Source organism: Ranitomeya variabilis, chromosome 3, assembly GCF_051348905.1.
Source record: "Ranitomeya variabilis isolate aRanVar5 chromosome 3, aRanVar5.hap1, whole genome shotgun sequence".
In the NCBI taxonomy this organism is placed as follows: domain Eukaryota; kingdom Metazoa; phylum Chordata; class Amphibia; order Anura; family Dendrobatidae; genus Ranitomeya; species Ranitomeya variabilis.
Window position 1 is genome coordinate 58,011,604 of NC_135234.1, and position 19,335 is coordinate 58,030,938.

General features: G+C 43.9%; 1 protein-coding gene across 2 annotated transcripts in view; it reads right to left on the minus strand.

Moving 5' to 3' along the window:
- The window catches only part of GBE1 (1,4-alpha-glucan branching enzyme 1), a 208,716-nt gene that overhangs the window by 159,089 nt on the left and 30,292 nt on the right, over positions 1-19,335 (minus strand). For both annotated transcript variants that reach the window (XM_077294074.1, XM_077294073.1), the window contains exon 3: positions 1,389-1,558. In XM_077294074.1, the coding sequence (XP_077150189.1) occupies positions 1,389-1,558 (170 nt within the window). The remainder of the gene's footprint in view (positions 1-1,388; positions 1,559-19,335) is intronic.

The window sequence follows — 19,335 nt, forward strand, 5'->3', positions numbered from 1 at the left end:
GTGTGTGTGTGTGTGTGTGTGTGTGTGTGTGTGTGTGTGTGTGTGTGTGTGTGTGTGTGTGTGTGTGTCCGGGATTGGCATCTGCAACGTCGCAGCTACAGCCACAAAATTTTGCACAGTCACACGTCTGGACCCTGAGAGCGTCATAGGCTATGTTGTGAGGCAAAATTTTAACACCGCGCGTTCCAATTCACCAAACAATTTTGCCCCTATCTACATAATGGGGAAAAAGTGAAAAGAAAAGTGTTGGAGGCAAACTGACAGCTGCCAGATGTGAACAAGGGGGACTTAAAGAATGAGAGCGATGGCGCCAAAGAGTATATACCGTACAGTTGCTAAGGTGGGGCCCCGACATGGGATAATCACCACACCACCACGGGGATATGAACACACACAAAATGCGCCACATACTACCACGTGCTTGAACACATTTCACCACACATACACCAACCTCGCCACATAAAAGTCGAAACACAAAAGTCGCCGCTCAAAACTCGCCACGCGGAAAAATTGCCACATGCACAAAAGTTGCAACACATGCAAAAGTTGCCTCACACAAAACTTGCACATACTCAAAACGCACCTCATATAAAGCTCGCCACGCGCAAAACTCGCCACACTAACCTGTCACATGCAACTCGACACACAAAAAGTTGCTACACGCATGTCGCCACACAAAACTCATCTCACAAAAGTCGCTACATGCATGTCGCCACACGCAACTCAACACACACAACGTGACACATGAAACTCGCCCTAAAACACACACAAGTCTGGTATTATCCTTCAAAAATAAAAATCTGATTAATAAGCAGACAAACTACAAGAGCAACAAATGTACCATATAGGAATCCGGCAGCTGTCAGTCACATGACCAGTCTATTATGTGTATGTGTGAGCTAATATATACTGCCAGGGGGTGGGCTTCCTGTAGGCTGGGGATTTATCAGGCTGCCAATAGCAACCAATCACAGCTCAGCTTCTATTTTGCTACAGTTAATTAATCTGAGCTCTGATTGGTTAATATAGGCATCAAAGACATTCTCAGTATAACAAAGCTAATATATGTTGTGAAATTCTTCTATTAGCTTAGTTTTTGCCTTTTCATAATTACATTTCTATTTGCTTTGTGGTTTTTGTGTGCAGAATACATTTTTGTTCACACATTCTATTTTGCTAACAGCAGTTATTAACCTGGGTGAAGCCGGGTAGTGCAGCTAGTTAAAAATAAAACTAAGCTGATATCACAGGTCTAACGACCACATAAGCAGCTGCAGACTGAGATAAATACAGCGGGAAGATTTGGTTTTTTTAATTAAGTAATATAGATTGAACAGCTGAGAAACACTGCAGCCATGAAACGTCACGCTTCAACCTTCTATACTTACTGAAATCCCCGGTAAGGAAAACGGCTTCAGCACCCGGGGCCCATTCTTTGCAATAAATCCCACCATCGGGCTGGCTATGGATACCAAACGACTGATAACTTCTTGAGAACTTTTCCAGGCCGCCTTCGAAACCTTCAAGTTTATTCAAAAGATCTTCAAATAAAGCATACCTGCAAAGAAATGAGTGACAAAGTCTTTCCACCAATAATTATTTTGTAAAAGGTTTTTATTTTATGGCTGGATTTTTTTTTTTATTCCATGTTCCATACATTGTTGACCAAGCGTAAAAAAAAAACTAAAAACTTACCAACAACTAACTGTGGGAAAGTAGCCTAACACTTTTCGTGATACGGAGATGCCTGTAATAAGAACTACTGAAGACTGATCTTTATGCAGGAAATGGACGCTTATTATGAGCCTTAGTGGCCAGAGTGAAATCTTCATATCGGTAAGCAAAGTTTTAGCTTACTGGTGACAGATCCTCGTTTAAAAAAAAATAAAAAATGGTGAAAAGTCTACTAATTCTACCAGGTTTTTTTTCCCCACACACATTAAAAGAAACAGTTAAAGGGAACCTGTCAGCAGATTTTTGTTATGTAATCTGATAGCAGCATGATGCAGAGGCAGAGACCCCGATTCCAGTGATGTGTCACTTACTGAGCTGTGTGTTGCTGTTTCAATAAAATCAGGGGTTTGATCACTAAATGACAAGGTGCCTGCTGCCTCAGGCTACTGATTAGCAACTTTTCGGCAATGCAGTGTGTACACAGAAAGCAGCTGTGTATTGCATGTGGTGCATTTTAGAATATAAACCACATGGTCACTATTGCAGTTGATATATCGTTTAATATTAAATACTTGGAGTTTGATTAGTGTCAGAAAAATTGTCAGTAACCGCTGCAAAACGGCACAGGACGCATCGATTTAAACCACATTTGTAAAAGCCTTTACAATTCAGCCATGTAGGACGTTATTCCATTTTATTAGGAAAGCTAGGGGACAATGTTTCCCAGGGTCCGGGCCATTTTAGCTACTACTTTAACACCAGGATCCAAAATTTGAGGCCTAACCGATTTATCACACAATAAGGGTAAATATTTCATAAAACTGTGGGCTATACTGTGAAGCCAATACTAGCTTTGATGATGAATGTTTTAACACACAATGGAGACCCTACAGTTTATGGCCGCTACGCTATCACAGAAAAACTCTCATAACCCATTAGCCTGGCCCATGACCTAATTCACTAGAAGCTCTTCTAGCGACGAGATAATGGAGTCACTAATTGCTAAAGGTTGAGCTTGGTCATCAACTCTTGGCACCCCCACCGCTCACACTCAGCTGGGGATTGTTCTGGGAGCTACTGGGACCATCTCCCCTCACACCATTCAAGGTGCTGAAGGTCAGGTCCTTTTTTTTTTTTTTTTTTTGCGTTGCCATAATGATAAAGATTATACATTTTTTAGAAAACTTCAGCTGTATGATGGCTTTTGTGTTTTTTTAATGTCAACACAGGTGCGTGTGTTTTTACAGGTCTATTCACTTGACGGGGGTGCCGGTGGGGTGGTGTGGCCTGCAGTCGTGGGGAACTAGGTCATTCCCCTTGCTTGTGCATGACGTCACACCTTTTAGGCTAGAAACCCACCGAGAGTCTCGCCATGACTTGGCAGTGGGCTTCACACAGTCTGATCAGAATGTTTCACTCTTGGACATTTCGCCTTGGGCCTTTAGATCAGTGTATGATTTTTCGATGTGTGGTTCATGTCCTTTTTTTCTAGTTATGGCTTCTCTTAATACTTTTCTTTGAAGTCATCTGTGTGATGTACTTTCACAGACCCATATTCTTGAATGGATAATTAAGGTCTGTGACTCAGATAAAAAAAATGGACAAGCGGGCATGTTTTTTTCTGCAAACACAGGGTTCACAAAAAAAACAACAACAAAAAAAGAGACATGTGAACAACCACATAGACTAGATATAGAGAGGTGGTGAGTTCTCCTTCAATGGAAGTCTTCAAACAGAAGCTGGACAGACATCTGTCTTGGATGGCTTAGTGACTCCTGCATTGAGCAGGGGGGTGGACATGATGCCCCTGGAGGTCCCTTCCAACACTAACATTCTATGATGTACAGAAAAGCTTGCCTATGGCAGTCAATCTGGGATCAGAGCAGTAGGTCCCTCCCTAGGGATTTCTTTGCTACTTCTGTTGTGCTGCGGTAATGAATAAGGGTTAACAGATGATTTACGCTATTTCGGTTTTCTCTCAGTCTTGTCTGCAGCACACAGCTCCCTCCCCATCATGCATAAAGGTGGGCAAAGATAGCGGCACTTTGCATAGTGGCACATTATATAGCGTTCAGGTGTCAATTAACATTTTCATCCGGTTTATTAGCTCGCGAGACAGAGAATATCCCCATCTGTTGTGCTGATAACCGGACTAAGAGGAAACAAGTTTACATTCTAAATTATCACCATTTCCCCCGCTATAAAATATTATTTGTTTCTTTAGTCCCAATAGTAGACTTCCCAAATGCAGATCAATTCAGTATTGACTCCGTCACCTGAAGCAATTATACCAGTCAATAACAGATTGTCGGCCAATCTGTCACACCAGGTCTCAGAAAAGACCTGAAAGGCACATGACTGGTTTTGGCAGCATCAGAAAACATGCCGCCATGGCCAGTAACAATTTATTGACGGGGCTGTCGGGTGTCGCAGCCCTACAATCAGATATTGCTGACCTATCCTAACGATAGGCCATCAATTAAACAAAAAAAAAAAGAAGAAATTGGCAATCTCTTTAAACTGCTAGGATCAGTGCCAATCTGAATCCTGTGGATCGATGGCTGCTATGTATTACAGCCGTCAACTGTAACTATAGGTCGGACTGTGGGAATTCGTGGTCAAACTGGACTTAAAGGGACCCTGTCACCAGGTTTGGCCGATATAAGATACAGCCATCACCTTTCAGGGCTTATCTCCAGCATGCTATAATGCTGCAGATAATCCCTCGATTCGACCTGCAAGATAAGAAAAAGAAGTTTATTATACTCACCTGCAGGGCGGTCCTGTACGATGAGTGTTGCAGTTCCGGGTTCGGCATCTCCCATCTTCTTGTGATGCCGCCCTCCTGCTTGCTTCCTGGCTCCCTGGCATCGCGCTCCTGCGCAGACGTACTTATCTGCCCTGTTGAGGGCTGAGCAAACTACTGCAGTGCTCAGGCGCCGGGAAAGGTCAGAGAGTCCCAGCGTCTGCTTAGTCCAGTATTTTGGTCGTCCCTCAACGTACACCGGCACAGGAGCGCAATACCAGGGAGCCATGAAGCAAGCAGGAGGGCGGCGATCATAAGAAGATTGGAGGCGCCGGATCAGGACCAGCGACACCCATCGGATAGGACCGCCCCGCAGGTGGGCTAGTCTACAGCATTATAGAACACTGTATAGTAGCCCTGAAAGGCGGTGGCCGTATCTTATATATCGGCCAAACCTGGTGACAGGTTCCTTTTAAAAGATACCTTCATTTGGGTAGGGGTTACAGGGCCTAATTCTAAAATTAAGTACAAGCAACTACACAATTTGAAGGGGGTTTTCGGTCCTATTTCCAATAGGTGGCACAAGAGTTCTCCTTCTCTGGAGACAATTTGCATATTTAATTTCCCAGAGGAGCATGCATGGCTTTTAAGTCTCATGCCAAGCTTGACATGTCACTCTCCACAAGGAGAAAAATGAACCCTTAAAACCCACCCCATGGCAAAATTTGTAGCAAATAATTTACAAACTGTTAGTTTTAAACTTGTGGTCCCATGCCAACTAGATTCTTATACGCTCTTAAGAAAACATTGAGAGAAGCGGGTAAGAATCTAGTCGGTATTTGACTGCTCATCCCAGCTAACAAAGCCGAAACCTGGCAGTGCGTAAATTACACACAGTGAGTACAGCTTGAAAAAATTTGCTCTGGGGTGGAAAACCTCATAAAAGGTTGCTAAGCTAAAAAAAAAAATTTCCCAAAATTTTGATCAATAGAGTAATTTACGAAATGCATGGTAAGTTTACAGCCTTATGACTCCCCCTAGAAGAAGCAGTCAATGGACAGCGAAACGCGCGTCGGTGTTTGGGTGCTGGCGTTTTAGTTCCGGGTAAGATGATTTTCTGACTGTGTATCATACAAATGAATTTGGGGAACCTTTGAGGATTGTAATGTCAGATTGGTTTCGGACCTTGGGCTCTTGACCACAAACCATGCAGCCCTGGGCATTAGTATAGACATAGGAATAGTATAATGACTGATGGCACTTTTTGCCTACACCAGGGGGCATTGTAATGTGATTATCTGAGCTCAACAAGCAAGTCCTCATCTTACCATTACTAAGTTGGTTATTGTGAATTGAGCGATACTTTATACTAAACGCCACCACTTTTTGTGGTGTCCTTTATAGCACATGGTTTTATCCGTCTTTTTGTATGTTCATTATTGTGTCAATAAAGATTTTTGTACATATTTAAAAAAAAAAAATATATACTCCGTTTGTCCTCCTTTTTGAGATAATGCTTTTGGAGTAATATGTAATCAATTGAATCACTTTTGGCACACTATCTAAATAGGAGTCTGGGTTTTGTTGTGTTGAGCCTTATGACATTGCACTGCTGAATCACACTTGTAATGTCAAGCATTGGGTGATCGCTGGTTGTTAAGGACACAATGCCTGACAAGCCCATATAAATAACACTAGCTGTCAGTCAGTGTATCCCTAGCAACAAGTCTGTCAAAAATGGCAGTACGCGTACAGAAGACAATAGGTAAAAAGGATTGACAGCAGTCACGGGCACAGCGGCCTGCATTATTAATCAGATTCTTCTAAAAATAAAATTTAACTTAAAAAAAAAAAAAAAAAACACAATCTCCTTGCTCACAACCAAGAACTTCAGCAGAGAATTTCAACTCTTTAATTTATTCCTTTTAGGTAACCTGGCACAGAATCAACCAGGACATTCATGTGGGTGAAAATCAATCTGCGCAAAATTACTTGTTCTCATGGATTCTAATTTGGTTTTGCAATTTTAGCAATAAGAGTTTTGCAATCAGCACAATCGATTTACGAGCAGCACAACTTACGAGGAGGTAATACTCCTGCATCCTCTAGAACCATCAACTCTGCACAGCCAGAAAACGGTCTTTATGGGAAGCCAGCTCTTTCAGAGATTTTACTGGAAACCGGGAAATTTTGCTGCCACATATCAGGAACTTGTTGGCCTTTGCCTTCTCGAGTGTGAAAAAGGGCAGAGAGTAATAGAGTTGAAATAACAAATACATAGGCCTATAATAAGCAAATAAAACAGCAGAAGGCTACGTTCACACTAGTCGTTTTTTGCAGCTTTTTTTATGCAAATTTTCAGCTGCGTTTTACAGTACCAGCAAAGTCTGAGATTTCAGAAATCTCATGCACACAGCTTGTTTTTTTGTCATCAGGATTCGGTGCTTTGCATGGTTTTTGGCACAATTGAGCATATCACTTCTTTCAGTGTCTTTTCAGTGGTTTTCACCCACTAAAATAAATGGGTGGTGAAAAAAAAAAAAAAAATGCACCAAAAACGCATGTACAGGGATTTGCTGCATTTTTGTGCCAAAACCTGATTCTATAGAATAGGACTTTTTTTTCCCCACACTGAACTTTATCAGCATGTAGAAGAGACAAATCTAGCATGCCAAAACTGCAGGGAATAAAAAAAAAAGCCTAGAGAGAACTTACCCCAAGGCGCACCATAACTTTCATTTGCTCACTGCAACTCCGCCGCTTCGTATTTATCAAATGTTGCGCCTTAAAGACAGATTGAGTGAAAATTATACCAGAGCATCTTTTCCAACATTTGGAAGTGCAATATCATGCTTGAAAAGAGCTGGAGTGGTACCAATATGTCAAATGTCACAGATTAAACTCTTCACCCCCCAGACCATTTTCCGTTTTTTTTTTTTTCATTCTCATTTTTCGCTACCCATCTTCCCAGAGCCATAACTTTTTTTTCTGTCAATATGGCCATGTGAGGGCTACTTTTTGGGGGACAAGTTGTACTTTTAAATGACACCATTGATTTTATTATATAATGTACTGGAAAAGAGTAAAAAAAAAAAAAATCCAAGTCCTCTCCCCCACTTCAATTGAGTTACAGACCATGAGAGGTCCTCTGGGTTAATTTACACAGATAACCAACACCACATCATAAAACACCCAAACTATAGTGCACATACTCAAAGGTGAGAAAAGGAGGGGAGGAGTATATGGGTGCTGTCATGGGTTCTGAAAAAAAGTGGCTACCGGTAAGTAACTGGCGTTTTCCCTCTACACACGACAGCACACCTGAAAGATTTCTTGAGAATTGAAACACCTTAGTGAGGGACCACAGCTTGAAGCAACCTTCTACCAAAAGTCAAATCATTAATACCAAAAGAAAATATTTGATTCAAAAGGTCAAATCCGCAGCGGAAGAAAGTCCGTATATAGAGCTTAAAGAAAGTAGATGGCGAGGACCAGGTAGAAGCCCTACAGATCTGATCAATGGATACTTCTACCTTTTCTGCCCATGAGGTTGCCACGGATGCCTTCAGGAACTGGAGCATCACGGGCAGCGCAAGATAAACTAATGGCTTCCTTGATCCATCTGGCAATAGTACCCTTGGATACCACATATCCCTTTAGGCTATTCTGAAAGGCTTTAAAAAGGGACTGGTCTTTCCTCCCCTGACTGGTCATGGATATATATTCCAACAGGGACCTCCTTACATCTAAGCTAAGGAATTTTTCATCTCCTGGATTCCTAAGGTTGTTACAGAAGGAGGGAAAAATAATTTCTTGGCTCCAATGAAACTTAAAAGCCACTTTGGGAAGATAGGCTGGGTCAGGCCTTAGTACAATCCAATAATCATATACCTGTGTATAGGGGGACATATGGACAGGTCCTGCATATCAAATATCCTGCGGGCCGATGTCAGAGCCACTAGTAAAAAAGTCTTAAGTGTGAGGAACTTGGCAGATGAATCCTGTAAGGGCTCGAACAGTTCTTTAGTTAGCGCCTCTAGAACTAGGTTCAGATATCTTGGTAGAATTTTTGGGACTAGAACCGGTGAGGACCTAACACAAGATTTTACAAACCGTGACACCCATCTATTTGCCGCTAGGTTACAATCATATGAGGCACCAAAGGCCGAGACCTGTACCTTGAGCGTGTTAGTTTCTAACCCCAGCTCCAACCCTGATTGCAGGAACTATAGAATGGACCCCACTGGGGCCTCATTCCCTAGGGGCTGCCCTGAAAATGCCAAAAAAAAAATTTCCATGTGCTGCCATAAATCCTTGATGTTATCGGCTTCCTAACCAACAGTGTGAAGACTAACCCTGAAGTGTGAACAGAAACTGTGCTGACTCAATAATGCCCTCTCAAATTCCAGGATGCTAGAAGGAAGCTCTTCACTTGAGAGTGGCCAACCTGCCCCTGGGTGAGAAGGTCCAGGATCTCCAGCAGGATCCATGGATCTGACACGGCTATCAACCTTAGAAGGGAAAACCATGGTCTCTTCGGCCAGAATGGGGCAATGAGAATCACCCTTGATCCTCCCTGATCTTCCTCATGACTGTTGGAATCATCGCTATTGGAGGGAAAGCATAGGCAATCCTGAATTTCCAGAGAATCTGAAGAGCATCCACTGCAAATGGTTTCTCCCTTGGGTTTAACGAACATAAGTTCTTCACTTTCCTGTTGTATAAGCTGGGAAACAGGTCTATCTCAGGCCTCGCCCCATGCCCGAACTATCTGATGGAAGATCTGCTAATTTAAAGATCATTCTCCCCGTTTCAGTCTATCGTTCCTCAGGAAGTCTTCCTTTGTATTGTCTACTCCCCTTATGTGAGGTGCCGTCAGACACCAGATTTTGCTCTGTCACCTGGAGTAGATTGTCTGCTGCCATCATTAGGGCATGAGACTAATATATACAGGATATAAACCACAGCTGCTCGATTGTTTGACATGACAAAAACATGGCGACCCAAGAGGAAGGGAAGAAAGTCTCAAGGTGCTTTCCACAGCCCACAGCTCTTTCAAGTTAGATCTCTGGCCTCTCTAGAAAAGACCAGATCCCCTGAAATGTTTGATTCCTTAAGTGTACCCCCCAACCAGTGTTGCATTCGTCTGTTGTGATGTTCTGTATGGGTTTTATCCACTGGACCCCTGATGACAAGTTTTCCCTGACAGTCCAAGACAGGGAATCCCTGACTGCCAAAGAAAGATGTGCCTTACCTTCTAAATGTCATTTTAATGACCTCTGCAGCTTTCTCAGGTGGAATTCGATCCATCTTACTGCCAAGATGCAGGATGTTAGGAATCCTAGTAAGGACATTGCTCTTCTTAAATCATGATGGTATAATTCAGCTCAGAAAGGCCCGTTAAAAAGTTTTTTGCAAAAACTAAGAACTGTTGTTCAAAACGCGTCTGCCCACATTACATTCCCATATGGAGGTTGTGACTTTTCTTTTTTTTTTTTTTTTAAGATATGGAACTTTTTTTTTTTATGAAAGATATTTTTCTAATAAGCAATTAAAAAAAACTTTTTAAGGGACCTTTCTGAGCTGGATTATACCTTCATGATTTACTTGTTCCTGCTACACTGCAGCTTCCGTGGTTGGATACTGGGACCGATAGATGAGTGAGCTAACATTTTTCTATATTGCTCTTCTTAGGGTCATCCTTGGCTGATCTATTGCCGACTGCACCAGGTTCATTATTTTGGCTATTTTGTCCTCTAGTAAGAAACAGATTTGGCGCTCTGAGTCTAAAACTAGGCCCAGGAAGGACTGTATCCTTTCTGGTTTTAGTCTTGATTTGAAGGTATTTACCATCCAGCCCAGCTCTTCCCGGACCAGCGTTACATCCCACAGGTGCACTGCACAGTGATGTTCCGACCTTCCAACTATAAGCAAGTCATCCCGTTAAGGGATGATAATGTTCGGAGATCGAAGGTAGGTCATCACCTTCGATATTACCTTGGTGAAAATTCTCGGCGCTATCGACAGTTCGAATGGAAGAGCTGTGTACTGGTAATGCCTGACCTGTCCCTGGACATACAGATTCACTCTCAAAAACTTATGATCCGGGATTGGGACGTGATAATATGCGTCCTTGAAATCAATGACAGACATGAAACATTTGTGGTATAACAGCTTTATAGCTTTGTTTACCGATTCCATCTTGAAGGAGCAATTTACAATCCTCCGGTTGAGTCTCCTCAGATTGATAATTGTTCTAAAAGAACCATCCAGTTTTTTGTTGTTTTTTTAATCAAAAAGAGGGGGAAACAAAATCCCCTTCCTTTTTCTTCCTCCAGGACCTCGCACAAAACATGTTTTTGTAATAGCCTCATGATCTCTGTTTAGTTTGCGACTTTGAGGGGTGTTATTATGAAGGTCTGGTGGAATTGTGCCCATCCTACTGCCGGAATACACGATGTTAACAAGCCTAGTAGGGACATCACCTTTCTTAGAGTCATTGCTGGTTGATGTATTGCTGTATCGGCCAGGTTTATTATCTTGGATACTTTGTTTTCTGGAAGGAGGCAGAGCTGACGCTCGGAGTCCAGCATTAACCCCAGGAAGGACTGTAGTTTTACTGGTACCAATCTTGATTTGGGGATATTTATTATCCAACCCAGCTCCTTTAGGGGTTGATGTTACCACTGTTACCTGATGGTTGCAGTGGGACTCTGATCTCCCTATTACAAGGAAATCGTCCAGGTATGGGACAATTCCATTACTACATCCAGAGACTGGAGGTATGACATTACTTCCACCATCACTTTGGTGAAGACCCTGGGAGCTGTAGACAGGCCAAATGGAAGGGCAGTATAATGGTAATGCTTTATCTGATTTAGAATATAGAGAGCTACTCTCAAGTATTTCTGATATTCCCGATGTATTGGGATATGGTAATACGCATCTCTTAAATCTATTACTGCTATGAAGCAGTGTTGGAAGAGAAGTTTTGTGGTCGTGTTGATAGACTCCATCTTGAAGGAGTAGTTCTCTACTGATTGGTTGAGCTTCCTTAGGTTGACTATAGTTCTCCAAGAGCCATCCGGTTTCTGGATTAAAGAGAGGGGGGAGTAAAATCCGCCTCTCTATTCCCGAGCTAGAACTTCCTGAAGAACATTTTTTTTTAATGAGTCCCAAGACCTCCGTCTCCAGGGCTGATTGCTCCTGCAGAGACCTTTTTCAGGGTGTTATTATGAAGTTTTGCCTGGGTGGACGAATTAATTTTATTTTTAGGCCGTCTTTGATAATATTTAAGACCCAGGTACTGGGGGAGATGTTTATCCAGGCCGGGAAGAATAGGGAGAGCCTTCCTCCCACCTCTGGCATAATGTCATTGGGGGCGATTTTTTTGCTGATGTAGAGGGCCCTTTAAACATGTAGAATGATCCTCTTTTATCCTTAAAGTCCCAATTTTTCCTCTCAACTGGGGGGCAACCTCTGTTAAACCTTCTTCTCCGAAAAAAAGTTTTTTTGGAATCTTTAGGGATATTAGGAGACAGTTTCTTTTTATCCCCTGCATGTTCCTGGATTTCTTCAAATTTTTTGCCAAAGAGGAGTTGGCCGTCACATGGAATGGAGCACAGCTTATATTTAGATGGCAAATACCCCGGACAACCCTTGAGCCAAAGGGCTCTTCGTGCCGCGTTGGACAAACTTGCTGCTCTGGCTGTTAGTCTTGCGGAATCTGCAGAAGAGTCTGCCAAAAAAGCTGCTGCTCCTTGTACTAAGGATATGTTTGCAAGGATGTCGTCTCTGGGTACCTTGTCCATTAGCTGATCCTCTATCTGCTGTAGCCACACCATGAGAGCATGGGCCGTACATGTTCCAGCAATCGCTGGCTTTAGGCCCCCCACTGAGGCTTTCCAAATGTATATCAGAAAACTATCTGCTTTTTTATCAAGCGGGTCTTTTAGAACACCCGAGTCTTCTAATGGAAAGGATGATCTTTTTAAACATTTGGCCACTGCACCGTCAGTTTTAGGGATCTTCTCCCAGGATTCAGAGGGTTTTTTTCCCTCAAAAGGATATCTCCTTTTGGATGAAGAAGGCAAAGTACCCGTTTTTTCAGGCTTCCATTATTTTTCAATTAAAGGGCCACTGTCACCCCCCTCCAGCCGTTATAAACTAAAAGAGCCACCTTGCGCAGCAGTAATGCTGCATTCTAACAAGGTGGCTCTTTTAGTTTTAGGTTCAAGCATACCCCAAATAAAACATTTTTATACTTAGCCACAATTCCTGTCTCTAGCCAGGTAGGCGGGTCCTCACTCCCCAGCTTGGCCAGCTCCTCTGCTGTCACACATCTTCCTGCGCTTTCGGCGCCGCCCCCTCAGCGCTGTTATCGTTTCAAATCCGGCGCCTGCGCTGTGTACTGGTGTCCTGCGCAGACGCAGTAAGCTCTGGCCGTCTGATGTAATGGCTGATACCAGAGAACAAAAGACATCCACAGAACACCAGGATGGATCTGCTGCACAGCAAATAGCTGTAGGACCTGTGATGACGTCACGATTGAGAGATTGAGAGAACAATAAAATATTACAACAACCTGTGTGTTTATTTCATTAAAATAATTTTTAATAATGTGTGTGTTTTTTTTAACCCTTTCATACAATTGGATTAATAATGGATAGGTGTCATAATTGACGCCTCTCCATTATTAATCTGGCTTAATGTCACCTTACAATAGCAAGGTGGCATTAACCCTTCATTACCCCATATCCCACCGCTACACGGGAGTGGGAAGAGAGTGACCAAGTGCCAGAATAGGCACATCTTCCAGATGTGCCTTTTCTGGGGTGGCTGGGGGCAGATGTTTGTAGCCAGGGGGGGGGCAATAACCATGGACCCTCTCCTGGCTATTAATATCTGCCCTCAGTCACTGGCTTTACCACTCTGGCGGAGAAAATTGCGCGGGAGCCCACGCCATTTTTTCCGCGATTTAACCCTTAAGTTTAATAGCTACAGCGCCGAAATTTTGCACATACACACTACTAACATTAGTAGTGTGGAATATGCAAAAAAAGGGGGATATGACATGGTTTACTGTATGTAAACCATGTCTCATATCATGTCGGGTTTAGGCAGGAGAAATGAAAAGCCGGCAATTGAATTACCGGCTATTCACATATATCGCGCTGAAGTAAATATAAAAATATATAGATTTTCCATTACCTTGCATTGGGTTTCGTGTTTTGGCCGATCCCCGACCCCGACTTTTCAAGAAGATCGGCCGATTTCACTCAACTCGACTTTTGAGAAAGTCGGGTTTCGTGAAACCCGACTCAACCTCAAAAAAGGAAAAGTCGCTCAACCCTAGTTTCAAGTGATGCTGTCCTTCACTTCAACTCATGGTCATATTAATGCAGTCAGCACAGAGATCCTTTTGCCACTGAACTCTCGGTTCTTTATTTTACCGCTAGACTTACTCGACCCCTAGTAATCAAAACAGAAAAAAATGGACCCTGTTACCATAAGGGTGACATTCACGTAGATCACTCACCACTGCCGACAATCAAGGGTACCGGTTTTGGAGGCTGGACAGATGCACGTGCAGCGTCCCTTCTGGACGCCTGCTGCTCCTACCACTTGAGCGGCTGCTCCTGGTATGCTGGTGGGTCGGCAAGGCATCTGGCGAGAGCTCCTGCTGCTGCTGTGATGGCGACTGCTGCTGCTCTTGCTGCCCTACTTACATAATGAAGTTTCTGGGCACGAGTGCGTCTTCTGTGGTTATCACCCCTTTTATGGGGGATCCACTGCACTCCCTGCGTTGCCCAATAGTGGCCCCTCCCCTCCTCTGCCACGCCGCCGGAGTCCATTTCCACTGACCGGCGCTATCTTCATGGGCTCCGCCATCTTGGATCCGGCACCCGCCTCCGACATCACGCAGACACCCCCATCCCCAGTGTGCCTTGCGAGTGACATCAGACGGGCGACCCGGAAGCGGCCGCCGCACCTGGACGCCGGCAGAGAAAGGAGGGCGGCGTGGAAGCCATAGAAGGAACCCGGCCATCCGACCATGCTGCACAAACGCCCGCTCGGACGCAGAGACTTGGAGGACCTGCGGACAGCGCATCCAGGACCCGAACTCCGACGCAAAGGCACTGCCTATTCTTCCACGCCGGGACAGGAACTGGGTAAGTGGAACTTCATCACTGTGTTCAGCACGAGGGTCCCTGTCAGGACAGGAAACCCAACTGAAGTGACAGAGGTACCGCCCATTTATTTTCAGTAGGGTTTCCTGTCCTGACTGGGCAGATCCCCTCTCTCAGGTGTGCCGTCATGGGGAAGGGAAAAATGTGCTTTCTAATTTCCCACACGTATCGCAACCACAACAAAGCTTCGTCAAGGGTAGTGACATTAAAGGGAACCTGTCACCACGTTTTTGGAAGATGGGATAAAAATAGCGTTAAATAGGGGCAGAGGTGGGCGTTACATTAGTGTGTGTGTTATGCGTTTATTACCCACCTAAGTTGCCGAAATAACTTTGCAAAGTCTCCGTTTTCGCCTGTCAATCAGGCTGGTCAGGTCACATGGGCGTGGTGTCTTCACCCAGATTTGGCGTAGTTTTCCGTTGGTGGCGTAGTGGTGTGCGCATGCCCAAAGTCCGGAATCCTCTTCCAGGGGATTTAAAATAGCGCGGTGTTCGTTATTGCATTGGTGATCGGTGGGCGCGGCCATCTTCCTTTGGCCGCGCGTGCGCAGAAGCGGCGCTCTGCTGGCCGCGGCTTCAGGAAAATGGCCGCGGGATGCCGCGCGTGCGCAGATGGATATCGCGGCGGCCATTTTCATGAAGCCGCGGCCAGCAGAGCGCCGCTTCTGCGCACGCGCGGCCAAAGGAAGATGGCCGCGCCCACCGATCACCAATGCAATAACGAACACCGCGCTATTTTAAATCCCCTGGAAGAGGATTCCGGACTTTGGGCATGCGCACACCACTACGCCACCAACGGAAAACTACGCCAAATCTGGGGGAAGACAACGCCCATGCGACCTGACCAGCCTGATTGACAGGCGAAAACGGAGACTTTGCAAAGTTATTTCGGCAACTTAGGTTGGTAATAAACGCATAACACACACACTAATGTAACGCCCACCTCTGCCCCTATTTAACTCTATTTTTATCCCATCTTCCAAAAACGTGGTGACAGGTTCCCTTTAATCAATTAGTAATATTAATAAAGTGCTTGACAATTGCATGGTGTGTCCAGTTCAACATGAAAACCAGTCCTCTTGAAAGCGTCTTAAAGAGAACCTGTCAGTCATCAGATTCATAATGACCAAATCATGGGCAGTATGAATTAGACAGTGACTGTATATTTTACTATGAAACTCTAAGGTGTATCATAATATACTTTAAAGGCCGGCCAGCGGCTATGTGACTTCGATGATTAGTTCGAGGCAGATCCCCTGCTGCTTTCTCTCTGACTCCTTTAAGTTGACTGTCAAGTCTTTCCCTATGTATATATTTAAAAGACTTGGATGGTATAACATACCTAGCTACAATCACAAAGCCAGTGTCCGATTCATGCTACTTGTGGTTCGGGTAGCACGAACCTGATGACAGATTCTCCAAATTGTTATTACAGCCCTTTCAGACCTCCATTAAAGGGGTTACACTTTCCTTATTTGTCATTTTAAGAAAGGCTACATCTGTAAATAGAAAGTTCAAAACCAGAGGAGTGAGGGCCTAAAATTTATCAAAAGCAGTGACACAAAAGGTAAACAGAGCTTGTAATGTAATCCAGCTGGTGACTACCTCTTGAAGCTCATCAAGAGAATGCCAAGAGTGTGCAAAGCAGCCATCAAAGCAAAAGGTGGCTACTTTGAAGAACCTAGAATATAAGACATATTTTCGGTTGTTTCACACCTTTTTGTTAAGTATATAATTCATTTGTGTTAATTCATAGTTTTGATGCCTTCAGTGTGAATGTACAATTTTCATAGTCATGAAAATACAGAAAAATCTTTAAATGAGAAGGTGTGTCCAAACTTTTGGTCTATACTGTACGCATACATATATATTTGCAATGACTACCGTATATACTCTTGTATAAGCCGAGTTTTTCAGCACATTTTTTGTGATGAAAATGCTCCTCTCGGCTTATACACGAGTCATTGTCCCAGAAAGACGGCGAGGGAGGGGGAGCGACGGAACTACAGCGGGTCACAGAGGCAGGAGCCGGCGGCTGCGGCTAAAGCCTGTGCCTGCTGCTAAAGAGAAATGAATATTCACTGCGCTGGCAGTGAATATTCATTTCTCCTATAGCGCGCACAGTTACAGCTGTAGGCTTCCAGGACACATCCTACTTACATTCCCTGTGCGTCCTCGGTGCATCTCATTCCGGCGCCAGCAGCTCTTCCGGCTGAGCGATCACCTGTCCCCCGCTCATTAAGGCAATGAATATTCACCACTCTCCACTCCCATAGGCGTGGAAGGAATATTCATTACCTTAATGAGCGGGGGATGTGTTATTGCTCAGCCTGAAAAGCTGCTGGCGCCAGAACGAGACGCAGCGAGGACGCGTAGGGAAGGTAAGTAGGATTTTTTTTTTTTTTTTTATGCATACAAGGACAGGGATAAGGAGCAATACATACAAGGACGGGGAGCCATGCATACAAGGACAGGGATGGGGAGCCATGCATACAAGTATATAGATGAGGGGACAATACATACTCAGCTTATATTTGAGTCAATAAGTTTCCCCAGTGTTTCATGGCAAAATTAGGTGCCTCGGCTTATATTCGGGTCAACTTATACACGGTATATATGATATGTGGTTCACTGTTTGCACTGAACAACTGAAATAAATTAAGTTTTGGATGATATTATAATTTTGTGAGAAGCACCTGTGTGTGCGCATGTGTGTGTACAAACTCAAACTGAATGCCAGACTGCTTTGTTATTAATCCATTCTACTTACTGCTTAATTCTAGATTAATATTTTTTCCTAACACATCATAAAATGCCCTAAACATTCCCTTTTTCCTAAAAGCACCAGCTCCCTACAATCCTTTCGATTTTTATTATCTCCAATCACAATGATTACTTTGAAACTTGCCTCCATCTCCTCCACATTTCACCTCGTCTTTCTAGTGTATTCTTGAGTCTAATAAAAGAACTATTCAGAAAACAACTTAAGGAAAAACCATTGATAAAAAATAGGAAAGTGCTTTCAAGGAATACAAAGACTGTCCGAGTCCTGCCCCACTTAAAGGGAACCTGTCACCCCGTTTTTTGAAGATGAGCTAAAAATAGCGTTAAATAGGGGCAGAGCTGGGCATTACATTAGTGTCTTTGTGTGCCTTTATTACCCACCTATGCTGCTGAAATACCTTTGTAAAGTCTCCGTTTTCTGCTGTCACTCACGCTGGTCTGGTCCTATGGGCGTGGTGACAGCGCTGTTTCTCCCCCAGATCAGGCTCATCATTCGGTTGGTGGAATAGTGGTGTGCACATGTCAAACAGAGAATATCCACTGCCCAGGAGATGAAAAAGAGCGCGATCTGCGCTATTCAGCCGTTTACCGGTGGGTGCGGCCATCTTTCTGTGGCCGCGCGTGCGCAGATGGAGCACTCTGCTGCCCGGGGCCGCGCACGCGCGGCCACAGTAAGATGGCCGCGCCCACCGGTAAATGGCTGAATAGCGCAGATCGCGCTCTTTTTCATCTCCTGGGCAGTGGATATTCTCTTTTGGACATGCGCACACCACTACGCCACCAACGGAATGATGAGCCTGATCTGGGGGAGAAACAGCGCTGTCACCACGCCCATAGGACCAGACCAGCGTGAGTGACAGCAGAAAACGGCGACTTTACAAAGGTATTTCAGCAGCATAGGTGGGTAATAAAGGCACAAAAAATACACTAATGTAACGCCCAGCTCTGCCCCTATTTAACGCTTTTTTTAGCTCATCTTCAAAAAACGGGGTGACAGGTTCCCTTTAAAGGTTTACATTTGTGTATGTGACTATAAGAGGCCAGCCACGGTCCTGCACAGTGAATACGTTAGGATGCCAGGGTGCTTGTGATTCATGTAGAGAAAGAAATCTTGGTAATTACTGGACTTTGGCCATATTACATTGTTGTATGGTAGTGGTGCTCATGTCCTTTTTAAAGCATATGGACTAAAAATCTACATTATAGGAACAAGTAAATAAGCCATTAAAGGCAATCTGTCACCAGGTTTTTGCCACCCCATCTCAGAGAAGCATAATGTAGGAAAAGAGACCCTGAATCCAAGAATGTGTCACTTAGTTTACTGGGTGCAGCACTGGTGACACGATCCGTTTTTAGATTTAGCATGCAGAAGTGCTGAGAAAGCTCTGTCCGGCAGATCTCCTGACCAGAGTGAGAGTGATGCACAGAAATACATGTTGTCAGGCTCAGGTCAGGAGAGCTGCTGGCAAGAGAGCATAGCGATGTGACCGTTGCCCATGTTATGGCTGTCTGACTGCGCCTTAACCCCTTCACCCCGGAGCTTTTTTCGGGTTTTGCGTTTTTTGTTTTCCGCTCCCCTCCTTCCCAGAGCCACAACTTTTTAATTTTTCCGTCAATATGGCCATGTGAGGGCTTATTTTTTTGCGGGACGAGTTGTACTTTTGAACGACATCATTGGTTTTAGCATGTCGCGTAATAGAAAACGGAAAACAAATTCCAAGTGCGGTGAAATTGTAAAAAAAGTGCAATCCCACACTTGTTTTTTGTTTGGCTTTTTGCTAGGTTCACTAAATGCTAAAACTAACCTGACATTATGATTCGCCAGGTCATTACGAGATCACAGACACTAAACATGTCTAGGTTCTTTTTTATCTAAATGGTAAAAAAAAAAATTCCAAACTTTGCTAAAAAAAAAATAAATAAATAAATAAAAAATAAAGAA